This window comes from Lepisosteus oculatus, chromosome 4, assembly GCF_040954835.1.
Source record: "Lepisosteus oculatus isolate fLepOcu1 chromosome 4, fLepOcu1.hap2, whole genome shotgun sequence".
Classification (NCBI taxonomy): Eukaryota; Metazoa; Chordata; class Actinopteri; order Semionotiformes; family Lepisosteidae; genus Lepisosteus; species Lepisosteus oculatus.
Genome location: NC_090699.1, coordinates 1,901,155 through 1,913,004, shown reverse-complemented (window position 1 = coordinate 1,913,004; position 11,850 = coordinate 1,901,155). Strand labels below are relative to the sequence as shown.

Sequence of the window (11,850 nt, the reverse complement as noted above, 5' to 3'; positions counted from 1 at the left end):
GGAGAGGAGAGAGAGAGGAGAGAGAGGAGAGAGAGGGAGAGGAGAGAGGAGAGAGAGGAGAGAGGAGAGAGAGGGAGAGGAGAGAGGAGAGAGAGGGAGAGGGGAGAGGAGAGAGGAGAGAGAGAGGAGAGAGAGGGAGAGGAGAGAGGAGAGAGAGGGAGAGGGGAGAGGGGAGAGGAGAGAGAGAGGAGAGAGAGGGAGAGGAGAGAGAGGGAGAGGAGAGAGGAGAGAGAGGGAGAGGAGAGAGGGGAGAGGGGAGAGAGAGGAGAGAGAGGTGAGAGAGGAGAGGAGAGAGAGAGAGAGGAGAGAGGAGAGAGAGGGAGAGGAGAGAGGAGAGAGAGGGAGAGGAGAGAGGAGAGAGGAGAGAGAGAGAGAGGAGAGAGGGGAGAGGGGAGAGAGAGGAGAGAGAGGTGAGAGAGGAGAGGAGAGACGAGAGAGAGAGAGAGGAGAGAGGAGAGAGAGGGAGAGGGAGAGAGGAGAGGAGAGAGACCCCTGGGCTGTGAGAGGGGTTAATAGACAGGAGAGATAGAGACCCCTGGGCAGTAAAAGGGGTTAATGGACAGGAGAGAGAGACAGACCCCAGGGCAGTGAGAGGGGTTAATGGACAGGAGAGAGAGAGAGACCCCTGGGCAGTGAGAGGGGTTAATGGACAGGAGAGAGAGAGAGAGACCCCTGGGCAGTGAGAGGGGTTAATACTCTCTCCCCCCTCTGTCTCTCAGGTACCTTTCGGAGCGTGGGATATCCTCGGGGGCGGGGCCTGTGCAGTGGCCCGCCCCCTATGGGCCGGCCGAGAGGGATCTGGCCTATAAGAGCTTCAGCCTGTCCGGGTGGGCGGGGCGCAGCGGGCACGACGCACCAATGATCGCCCTGGACGCCCTGCTGGGGGCGGGGCCAGACTGGGAGGAGCTGCTGAGCCGGGCGGCTTTTCATGGAGGTGTGTGAGGGAGAGGAAGGGCAGACATCATCATCATCACCATCACTGCTCTCATCATCATCATCATCACTGCTCTCATCATCATCATCACTGCTCTCATCATTATCATCATCACTGCTCTCAACATCATCATCACTGTTCTCATCATCATCATCATCACTGCTCTCAACATCATCATCACTGCTCTCATCATCATCATCATCACTGCTCTCAACATCATCACTGCTCTCAACATCATCATCATCACTGCTCTCAACATCATCATCACTGTTCTCATCATCATCATCATCACTGCTCTCAACATCATCATCACTGTTCTCATCATCATCATCATCACTGCTCTTAACATCATCATCACTGTTCTCATCATTATCATCATCACTGCTCTCAACATCATCATCACTGTTCTCATCATTATCATCATCACTGCTCTCAACATCATCATCACTGTTCTCATCATTATCATCATCACTGCTCTCAACATCATCATCACTGTTCTCAACATCATCATCATCACTGCTCTCAACATCATCATCACTGTTCTCATCATCATCATCATCACTGCTCTCAACGTCATCATCACTGTTCTCATCACCTTCATCACTGCTCTCAACATCATCATCATCACTGTGCCTCATATTATCTTCTAGTATTGTATGATACCTGAGTGTGTGAAGTGTAGTATTAACCCTCAGTCCCTCAGGAGCACCAGGACATGAGTGCTTGTTGACTGCTCTCTCCCAGGAGACAGCGACTCCACTGCTGTGATCGCCTGCTGCTGCTGGGGGCTCCAGTACGGGCTGAAGGGCGTCCCTGCAGGAAACTACTGCTGCCTGGAGTACCGGAGCAGGATAGAGCTGGTGGCTGAGCAGCTCTACACACTGTCTCACTGACTGACACTCCAGCACATCAACACTGCACTGAGAGAGAGAGAGAGGGGGGTTAATACACACTGTCTCACTGACTGACACTCCAGCACATCAACACTGCACTGAGAGAGAGAGAGAGAGGGGTTAATACACACACACTGACTGGACACTCCAGTACATTAACACTGCACTGAGAGAGAGAGGGGTTAATACAGACACACTGACTGGACACTCCAGTACATGAACACTGCACTGAGAGAGAGAGGGGTTAATACAGACACACTGACTGGACACTCCAGTACATTAACACTGCACTGAGAGAGAGAGGGGTTAATACAGACACACTGACTGGACACTCCAGTACATCAACACTGCACTGAGAGAGAGAGAGGGGTTAATACAGACACACTAACTGGACACTCCAGTACATTAACACTGCACTGAGAGAGAGAGGGGTTCATACAGACACACTGACTGGACACTCCAGTACATTAACACTGCACTGAGAGAGAGAGGGGTTCATACAGACACACTGACTGGACACTCCAGTACATGAACACTGCACTGAGAGAGAGAGGGGTTAATACAGACACACTGACTGGACACTCCAGTACATTAACACTGCACTGAGAGAGAGAGGGGTTAATACAGACACACTGACTGGACACTCCAGTACATTAACACTGCACTGAGAGAGAGAGGGGTTAATACACACACACTGACTGGACACTCCAGTACATTAACACTGCACTGAGAGAGAGAGAGAGGGGTTAATACAGACACACTGACTGGACACTCCAGTACATTAACACTGCACTGAGAGAGAGAGAGAGAGGGGTTAATACAGACACACTGACTGGACACTCCAGTACAGTAACACTGCACTGAGAGAGAGAGAGAGAGGGGTTCATACAGACACACTGACTGGACACTCCAGTACATTAACACTGCTCTGAGAGAGAGAGGGGTTAATACACACACACTGACTGGACACTCCAGTACATTAACACTGCACTGAGAGAGAGAGAGAGGGGTTAATACAGACACACTGACTGGACACTCCAGTACATTAACACTGCACTGAGAGAGAGAGAGAGAGAGAGAGAGAGGGGTTAATACAGACACACTGACTGGACACTCCAGTACAGTAACACTGCACTGAGAGAGAGAGAGAGAGGGGTTAATACACACACACTGACTGGACACTCTAGTACATTAACACTGCACTGAGAGAGAGAGGGGTTAATACACACACACTGACTGGACACTCCAGTACATTAACACTACACTGAGAGAGAGAGAGAGGGGTTAATACAGACACACACTGACTGGACACTCCAGTACATTAACACTGCACTGAGAGAGAGAGGGGTTAATACACACACACTGACTGGACACTCCAGTACATTAACACTGCACTGAGAGAGAGAGAGAGGGGTTAATACAGACACACACTGACTGGACACTCCAGTACATTAACACTGCACTGAGAGAGAGAGGGGTTAATACAGACACACTGACTGGACACTCCAGTACATTAACACTGCACTGAGAGAGAGAGGGGTTAATACAGACACACTGACTGAACACTCCAGTACTGTACATTAACACTGCACAGAGAGAGAGAGGGGTTCATACAGACACACTGACTGGACACTCCAGTACATTAACACTGAGACGAGTTTATAGAGCCAATAAAAAGAAAGTTAAATCTCTTTATTATTGTGAATTAATGTGAATTTATTTGTGATGTCCAGAGTGACCTGAGGGATCTGAGACCAGGAGTGAGAGACCTGTCTGTGGGGAGCCTGCGTGTTCTGTGTGTTCTGAGCTCGCCCACATCGTCTCATTCTGCTCGCCTGTCTGTCCCCCAAGACTGTCGACACTCTGGGGGTGACAGGGGCTTTTCCTGCTGCACCCCAACACTCAGGAGCTGTACCCCAGGGGTATCAGAGAGCCCCCCAGCCTGAGCTCGTCCACTCCTGGACTCCCACCCTGCTTCTTCAGAAGGGCTGCTGTTTAACGGGCTCTGTGCCTGTCCTGCACCCCGAACCCCCTGTGCTCCTGGCTCTGTGCCTGTCCTGTACCCCGAACCCCCAGTGCCTGTCCTGCACCCCGAACCCCCTGTGCTCCTGGCTCTGTGCCTGTCCTGTACCCCGAACCCCCAGTGCCTGTCCTGCACCCCGAACCCCCTGTGCTCCTGGCTCTGTGCCTGTCCTGTACCCCGAACCCCCTGTGCTCCTGGCTCTGTGCCTGTCCTGCACCCCGAACCCCCTGTGCTCCTGGCTCTGTGCCTGTCCTGCACCCCGAACCCCCTGTGCTTCTTGCTCTGTGCCTGTCCTGTACCCCGAACCCCCGTGCCTGTCCTGTACCCCGAACCCCCGTGCCTGTCCTGTTCAGCCCTGTTGTAACGTTAGAATATCAGGTAGTTTTAGAGAAGAGCAGAGACGTGCAATGCACTTCAGCGTTATCGTGATTTTATTATTATTATTCAAAATCCGTTATTCGTCCTAGGGGGGAATTATTATTATTATTATTATTATTATTATTATTATTATTCCCCCGCTGAGGTCTGAACCCCCACAGCGCTCGGTTCCGCGGGTGGGGTCACCGCCGGCCCGCGCCGCCATGCCGCGCCGCCGGCTCGGGGAGACTACAAGGCCCGGCGGCCACTGCGCGCTCTCGGGGGCGATCAGGACGGCGCCCGCCGAGTCCCGCCCCCGCCGAGGTCATCCAACCGCAGGGACAGTCTCCCCCCGTTCCCTCCCGTGATGACGTCCCCCTCGCCCTATAGGCTGTCGCCCCGGGCAGGGCTGCCCTGATTGGTGGACGTGCGGACAAATGGGAGGAGGCGGCAAAGACGCTCCGTCCCTCCCCCCTCCGTCTCCGTCTGGAAGCGCGATGGCGGAACAGGTGAGCCGTCGGTCCGGGTCCGGTCCTGCTCCGGTCCCGCTCCGGGGTCGGGTTCTGCTCCTACCCTCCCTCTCTCTAAACACGCCCCTGTTTCTGGCAGCTCTGGCCGACGCGCTTGTCAGAGGACGAGGAGGGAGGAGGAGGAGACACATTTCTGCTTAATGGTTGTTTTGATGTTTCTTTCCGAGCCGGGTCGGGTCGGGTCGGGTCCGGTCCGGGTTCCGGGAGAGGGATACCCGCTGTCTCCGAGGTCTGTCGCTGCAGGCAGCGCTGGTGGCCCGGGAGTGAGGTGGATCGCTGTGTGTAGCCGGTCTCCCGGCCGGGTCAGGGATCATTGACCAGCGCCGCTTCCTCGGTGAGCCCTCTGGGACCCGGGGAGCTGACCGGTTTCTGCGGTGGGATTAGGAATCGCCAGCGGTTTGGCTGATCGCCCGGTGACTTCTCTGTAACTCATCGACACTTCGCCCTGATCTCTGTGATTCTGTGGGCTTGTTTCCAGTGACTTCTCTGTAACTCATCGACACTTCGCCCTGATCTCTGTGTGATTCTGTGGGCTTGTTTCCAGTGACTTCTCTGTAACTCATCGACACTTCGCCCTGATTCTGTGTGATTCTGTGGGCTTGTTTCCAGTGACTTCTCTGTAACTCATCGACACTTCGCCCTGATCTCTGTGTGATTCTGTGGGCTTGTTTCCAGTGACTTCTCTGTAACTCATCGACACTTCGCCCTGATCTCTGTGTGATTCTGTGTGCTTGTTTCCAGTGACTTCTCTGTAACTCATCGACACTTCGCCCTGATCTCTGTGTGATTCTGTGTGCTTGTTTCCAGTGACTTCTCTGTAACTCATCGACACTTCGCCCTGATCTCTGTGTGATTCTGTGGGCTTGTTTCCAGTGACTTCTCTGTAACTCATCGACACTTCGCCCTGATCTCTGTGTGATTCTGTGGGCTTGTTTCCAGTGACTTCTCTGTAACTCATCGACACTTCGCCCTGATCTCTGTGTGATTCTGTGTGCTTGTTTCCAGTGACTTCTCTGTAACTCATCGACACTTCGCCCTGATCTCTGTGTGATTCTGTGGGCTTGTTTCCAGTGACTTCTCTGTAACTCATCGACACTTCGCCCTGATCTCTGTGTGATTCTGTGGGCTTGTTTCCAGTGACTTCTCTGTAACTCATCGACACTTCGCCCTGATCTCTGTGTGATTCTGTGGGCTTGTTTCCAGTGACTTCTCTGTAACTCATCGACACTTCGCCCTGATCTCTGTGTGATTCTGTGGGCTTGTTTCCAGTGACTTCTCTGTAACTCGTCGACACTTCGCCCTGATCTCTGTGTGATTCTGTGGGCTTGTTTCCAGTGACTTCTCTGTAACTCATCGACACTTCGCCCTGATCTCTGTGTGATTCTGTGTGCTTGTTTCCAGTGACTTCTCTGTAACTCATCGACACTTCGCCCTGATCTCTGTGTGATTCTGTGTGCTTGTTTCCAGTGACTTCTCTGTAACTCATCGACACTTCGCCCTGATCTCTGTGTGATTCTGTGGGCTTGTTTCCAGTGACTTCTCTGTAACTCATCGACACTTCGCCCTGATCTCTGTGTGATTCTGTGGGCTTGTTTCCAGTGACTTCTCTGTAACTCATCGACACTTCGCCCTGATCTCTGTGTGATTCTGTGGGCTTGTTTCCAGTGACTTCTCTGTAACTCATCGACACTTCGCCCTGATCTCTCTGTGATTCTGTGGGCTTGTTTCCAGTGACTTCTCTGTAACTCGTCGACACTTCGCCCTGATCTCTGTGTGATTCTGTGGGCTTGTTTCCAGTGACTTCTCTGTAACTCATCGACACTTCGCCCTGATCTCTGTGTGATTCTGTGGGCTTGTTTCCAGTGACTTCTCTGTAACTCATCGACACTTCGCCCTGATCTCTGTGTGATTCTGTGTGCTTGTTTCCAGTGACTTCTCTGTAACTCATCGACACTTCGCCCTGATCTCTGTGTGATTCTGTGGGCTTGTTTCCAGTGACTTCTCTGTAACTCATCGACACTTCGCCCTGATCTCTGTGTGATTCTGTGGGCTTGTTTCCAGTGACTTCTCTGTAACTCATCGACACTTCGCCCTGATCTCTGTGTGATTCTGTGGGCTTGTTTCCAGTGACTTCTCTGTAACTCATCGACACTTCGCCCTGATTCTGTGTGATTCTGTGGGCTTGTTTCCAGTGACTTCTCTGTAACTCATCGACACTTCGCCCTGATCTCTCTGTGATTCTGTGGGCTTGTTTCCAGTGACTTCTCTGTAACTCATCGACACTTCGCCCTGATCTCTGTGATTCTGTGGGCTTGTTTCCAGTGACTTCTCTGTAACTCATCGACACTTCGCCCTGATCTCTGTGATTCTGTGGGCTTGTTTCCAGTGACTTCTCTGTAACTCATCGACACTTCGCCCTGATTCTGTGTGATTCTGTGGGCTTGTTTCCAGTGACTTCTCTGTAACTCATCGACACTTCGCCCTGATCTCTGTGTGATTCTGTGGGCTTGTTTCCAGTGACTTCTCTGTAACTCATCGACACTTCGCCCTGATCTCTGTGTGATTCTGTGGGCTTGTTTCCAGTGACTTCTCTGTAACTCATCGACACTTCGCCCTGATCTCTGTGATTCTGTGGGCTTGTTTCCAGTGACTTCTCTGTAACTCATCGACACTTCGCCCTGATCTCTGTGATTCTGTGGGCTTGTTTCCAGTGACTTCTCTGTAACTCATCGACACTTCGCCCTGATCTCTGTGTGATTCTGTGGGCTTGTTTCCAGTGACTTCTCTGTAACTCATCGACACTTTGCCCTGATCTCTGTGTGATTCTGTGGGCTTGTTTCCAGTGACTTCTCTGTAACTCATCGACACTTCGCCCTGATCTCTGTGTGATTCTGTGGGCTTGTTTCCAGTGACTTCTCTGTAACTCATCGACACTTCGCCCTGATCTCTGTGATTCTGTGTGCTTGTTTCCAGTGACTTCTCTGTAACTCATCGACACTTCGCCCTGATCTCTGTGTGATTCTGTGGGCTTGTTTCCAGTGACTTCTCTGTAACTCATCGACACTTCGCCCTGATTCTGTGTGATTCTGTGGGCTTGTTTCCAGTGACTTCTCTGTAACTCATCGACACTTCGCCCTGATCTCTGTGTGATTCTGTGGGCTTGTTTCCAGTGACTTCTCTGTAACTCATCGACACTTCGCCCTGATCTCTGTGATTCTGTGTGCTTGTTTCCGGTGACTTCTCTGTAACTCATCGACACTTCGCCCTGATCTCTCTGTGATTCTGTGTGCTTGTTTCCGGTGACTTCTCTGTAACTCATCGACACTTCGCCCTGATCTCTGTGATTCTGTGGGCTTGTTTCCAGTGACTTCTCTGTAACTCGTCGACACTTCGCCCTGATCTCTGTGTGATTCTGTGGGCTTGTTTCCAGTGACTTCTCTGTAACTCGTCGACACTTCGCCCTGATCTCTGTGATTCTGTGGGCTTGTTTCCAGTGACTTCTCTGTAACTCGTCGACACTTCGCCCTGATCTCTGTGTGATTCTGTGGGCTTGTTTCCAGTGACTTCTCTGTAACTCGTCGACACTTCGCCCTGATCTCTGTGTGATTCTGTGTGCCTGTTTCCAGTGACTTCTCTGTAACTCATCGACACTTCGCCCTGATCTCTGTGTGATTCTGTGTGCCTGTTTCCAGTGACTTCTCTGTAACTCGTCGACACTTCGCCCTGATCTCTGTGTGATTCTGTGGGCTTGTTTCCAGTGACTTCTCTGTAACTCGTCGACACATCGCCCTGATCTCTGTGTGATTCTGTGGGCTTGTTTCCAGTGACTTCTCTGTAACTCGTCGACACTTCGCCCTGATCTCTGTGTGATTCTGTGGGCTTGTTTCCAGTGACTTCTCTGTAACTCGTCGACACTTCGCCCTGATCTCTGTGTGATTCTGTGGGCTTGTTTCCAGTGACTTCTCTGTAACTCGTCGACACTTCGCCCTGATCTCTGTGTGATTCTGTGGGCTTGTTTCCAGTGACTTCTCTGTAACTCGTCGACACTTCGCCCTGATCTCTGTGTGATTCTGTGGGCTTGTTTCCAGTGACTTCTCTGTAACTCGTCGACACTTCGCCCTGATCTCTCTGTGATTCTGTGGGCTTGTTTCCAGTGACTTCTCTGTAACTCGTCGACACTTCGCCCTGATCTCTCTGTGATTCTGTGGGCTTGTTTCCAGTGACTTCTCTGTAACTCGTCGACACTTCGCCCTGATCTCTGTGTGATTCTGTGGGCTTGTTTCCAGTGACTTCTCTGTAACTCATCGACACTTCGCCCTGATCTCTGTGTGATTCTGTGGGCTTGTTTCCAGTGACTTCTCTGTAACTCATCGACACTTCGCCCTGATCTCTGTGATTCTGTGGGCTTGTTTCCAGTGACTTCTCTGTAACTCATTGATGACATCACCCTGATCTCTGTGTGATTCTGTGATTAATGATGGTTCTGTAATTAATGATTGCTCTGTTGTGTGATATCTCCATTATCAGTGATATGGTGTGTGTAACAGTCTGTGTTATATGTGATGAGCTCTAATTTTCTTCATACTTTGTCAGTAAGTGGACAGATATTTCATGGTGACGTCTGTGTGATTCTTCAGTGATTGGAGCTGGGACTTCTCTGTAGCTCCTCTCTCTGTCAGGTCTCAGTGCTGGCGCAGGGCTGTGAGCTGGGACTTCTCTGTAGCTCCTCTCTCTGTCGGGTCTCAGTGCTGGCGCAGGGCTGTGAGCTGGGACTTCTCTGTAGCTCCTCTCTCTGTCGGGTCTCAGTGCTGGCGCAGGGCTGTGAGCTGGGACTTCTCTGTAGCTCCTCTCTCTGTCGGGTCTCAGTGCTGGCGCAGGGCTGTGAGCTGGGACTTCTCTGTAGCTCCTCTCTCTGTCGGGTCTCAGTGCTGGCGCAGGGCTGTGAGCTGGGACTTCTCTCTAACTCCTCTCTCTCTCTCTCTCTCCGTCAGGGCTCAGACAGCAGTGACAGTGACCTGGAAGGTTTGCCTCGTCTTCCTCTTCCACCCACAAAACGCCGGCGAGTCATTGACCCTGCTGCCATAGCAACCGTGCCAGTGTACTCCAGTAAGGTTAGTGTGTCTCTATGGGCCGTGTCAGACTGGGCTCCGGTCCTCTGTGTTATAGAGGCTCTGTCACACTGGGGCTCCGGTCCTCTGTGCTATAGAGGTGTGTCACACTGGGCTCCGGTCCTCTGTGTTATAGAGGCTCTGTCACACTGGGGCTCCAGTCCTCTGTGTTATAGAGGTGTGTCACACTGGGGCTCCGGTCCTCTGTGTTATAGAGGCTCTGTCACACTGGGGCTCCAGTCCTCTGTGTTATAGAGGTGTGTCACACTGGGGCTCCGGTCCTCTGTGTTATAGAGGCTCTGTCACACTGGGGCTCCAGTCCTCTGTGTTATAGAGGTGTGTCACACTGGGGCTCCGGTCCTCTGTGTTATAGAGGTGTGTCACACTGGGGCTCCAGTCCTCTGTGTTATAGAGGTGTGTCACACTGGGGCTCCGGTCCTCTGTGTTATAGAGGTGTGTCACACTGGGCTCCGGTCCTCTGTGTTATAGAGGTGTGTCACACTGGGGCTCCAGTCCTCTGTGTTATAGAGGTGTGTCACACTGGGGCTCCGGTCCTCTGTGTTATAGAGGTGTGTCACACTGGGGCTCCGGTCCTCTGTGTTATAGAGGCTCTGTCACACTGGGGCTCCAGTCCTCTGTGTTATAGAGGCTCTGTCACACTGGGGCTCCGGTCCTCTGTGTTATAGAGGTGTGTCACACTGGGCTCCGGTCCTCTGTGTTATAGAGGTGTGTCACACTGGGGCTCCGGTCCTCTGTGTTATAGAGGCTCTGTCACACTGGGGCTCCGGTCCTCTGTGTTATAGAGGCTCTGTCACACTGGGGCTCCGGTCCTCTGTGTTATAGAGGCTCTGTCACACTGGGGCTCCGGTCCTCTGTGTTATAGAGGCTCTGTCACACTGGGGCTCCGGTCCTCTGTGTTATAGAGGTGTGTCACACTGGGGCTCCGGTCCTCTGTGTTATAGAGGTGTGTCACACTGGGGCTCCGGTCCTCTGTGTTATAGAGGTGTGTCACACTGGGCTCCAGTCCTCTGTGTTATAGAGGCTCTGTCACACTGGGGCTCCGGTCCTCTGTGTTATAGAGGTGTGTCACACTGGGGCTCCGGTCCTCTGTGTTATAGAGGTGTGTCACACTGGGGCTCCGGTCCTCTGTGTTATAGAGGCTCTGTCACACTGGGGCTCCAGTCCTCTGTGTTATAGAGGTGTGTCACACTGGGGCTCCAGTCCTCTGTGTTATAGAGGTGTGTCACACTGGGGCTCCGGTCCTCTGTGTTATAGAGGCTCTGTCACACTGGGGCTCCGGTCCTCTGTGTTATAGAGGCTCTGTCACACTGGGGCTCCGGTCCTCTGTGTTATAGAGGTGTGTCACACTGGGGCTCCGGTCCTCTGTGTTATAGAGGTGTGTCACACTGGGGCTCCGGTCCTCTGTGTTATAGAGGTGTGTCACACTGGGGCTCCGGTCCTCTGTGTTATAGAGGCTCTGTCACACTGGGGCTCCGGTCCTCTGTGTTATAGAGGTGTGTCACACTGGGCTCCGGTCCTCTGTGTTATAGAGGTGTGTCACACTGGGGCTCCGGTCCTCTGTGTTATAGAGGTGTGTCACACTGGGGCTCCAGTCCTCTGTGTTATAGAGGCTCTGTCACACTGGGCTCCGGTCCTCTGTGTTATAGAGGTGTGTCACACTGGGCTCCGGTCCTCTGTGTTATAGAGGCTCTGTCACACTGGGGCTCCAGTCCTCTGTGTTATAGAGGTGTGTCACACTGGGGCTCCGGTCCTCTGTGTTATAGAGGTGTGTCACACTGGGGCTCCAGTCCTCTGTGTTATAGAGGTGTGTCACACTGGGGCTCCGGTCCTCTGTGTTATAGAGGCTCTGTCACACTGGGGCTCCAGTCCTCTGTGTTATAGAGGTGTGTCACACTGGGGCTCCGGTCCTCTGTGTTATAGAGGTGTGTCACACTGGGGCTCCGGTCCTCTGTGTTATAGAGGCTCTGTCACACTGGGGCTCCAG

At 52.4% G+C, this 11,850-nt stretch overlaps 1 protein-coding gene across 3 annotated transcripts in view; it reads left to right on the top strand.

Moving 5' to 3' along the window:
• Positions 1-719: 719 nt before the first annotated feature.
• nfatc2ip (nuclear factor of activated T cells 2 interacting protein) overlaps positions 720-11,850 on the top strand; it is a gene marked incomplete at its 5' end in the record, with an annotated part of 30,410 nt that continues 19,279 nt past the window's right edge. For all 3 annotated transcript variants that reach the window (XM_069188367.1, XM_069188366.1, XM_069188368.1), the window contains 3 exon segments: positions 720-934; positions 1,679-1,794; positions 9,729-9,848. In XM_069188367.1, coding sequence (XP_069044468.1) covers positions 720-934; positions 1,679-1,794; positions 9,729-9,848 — 451 coding nt within the window.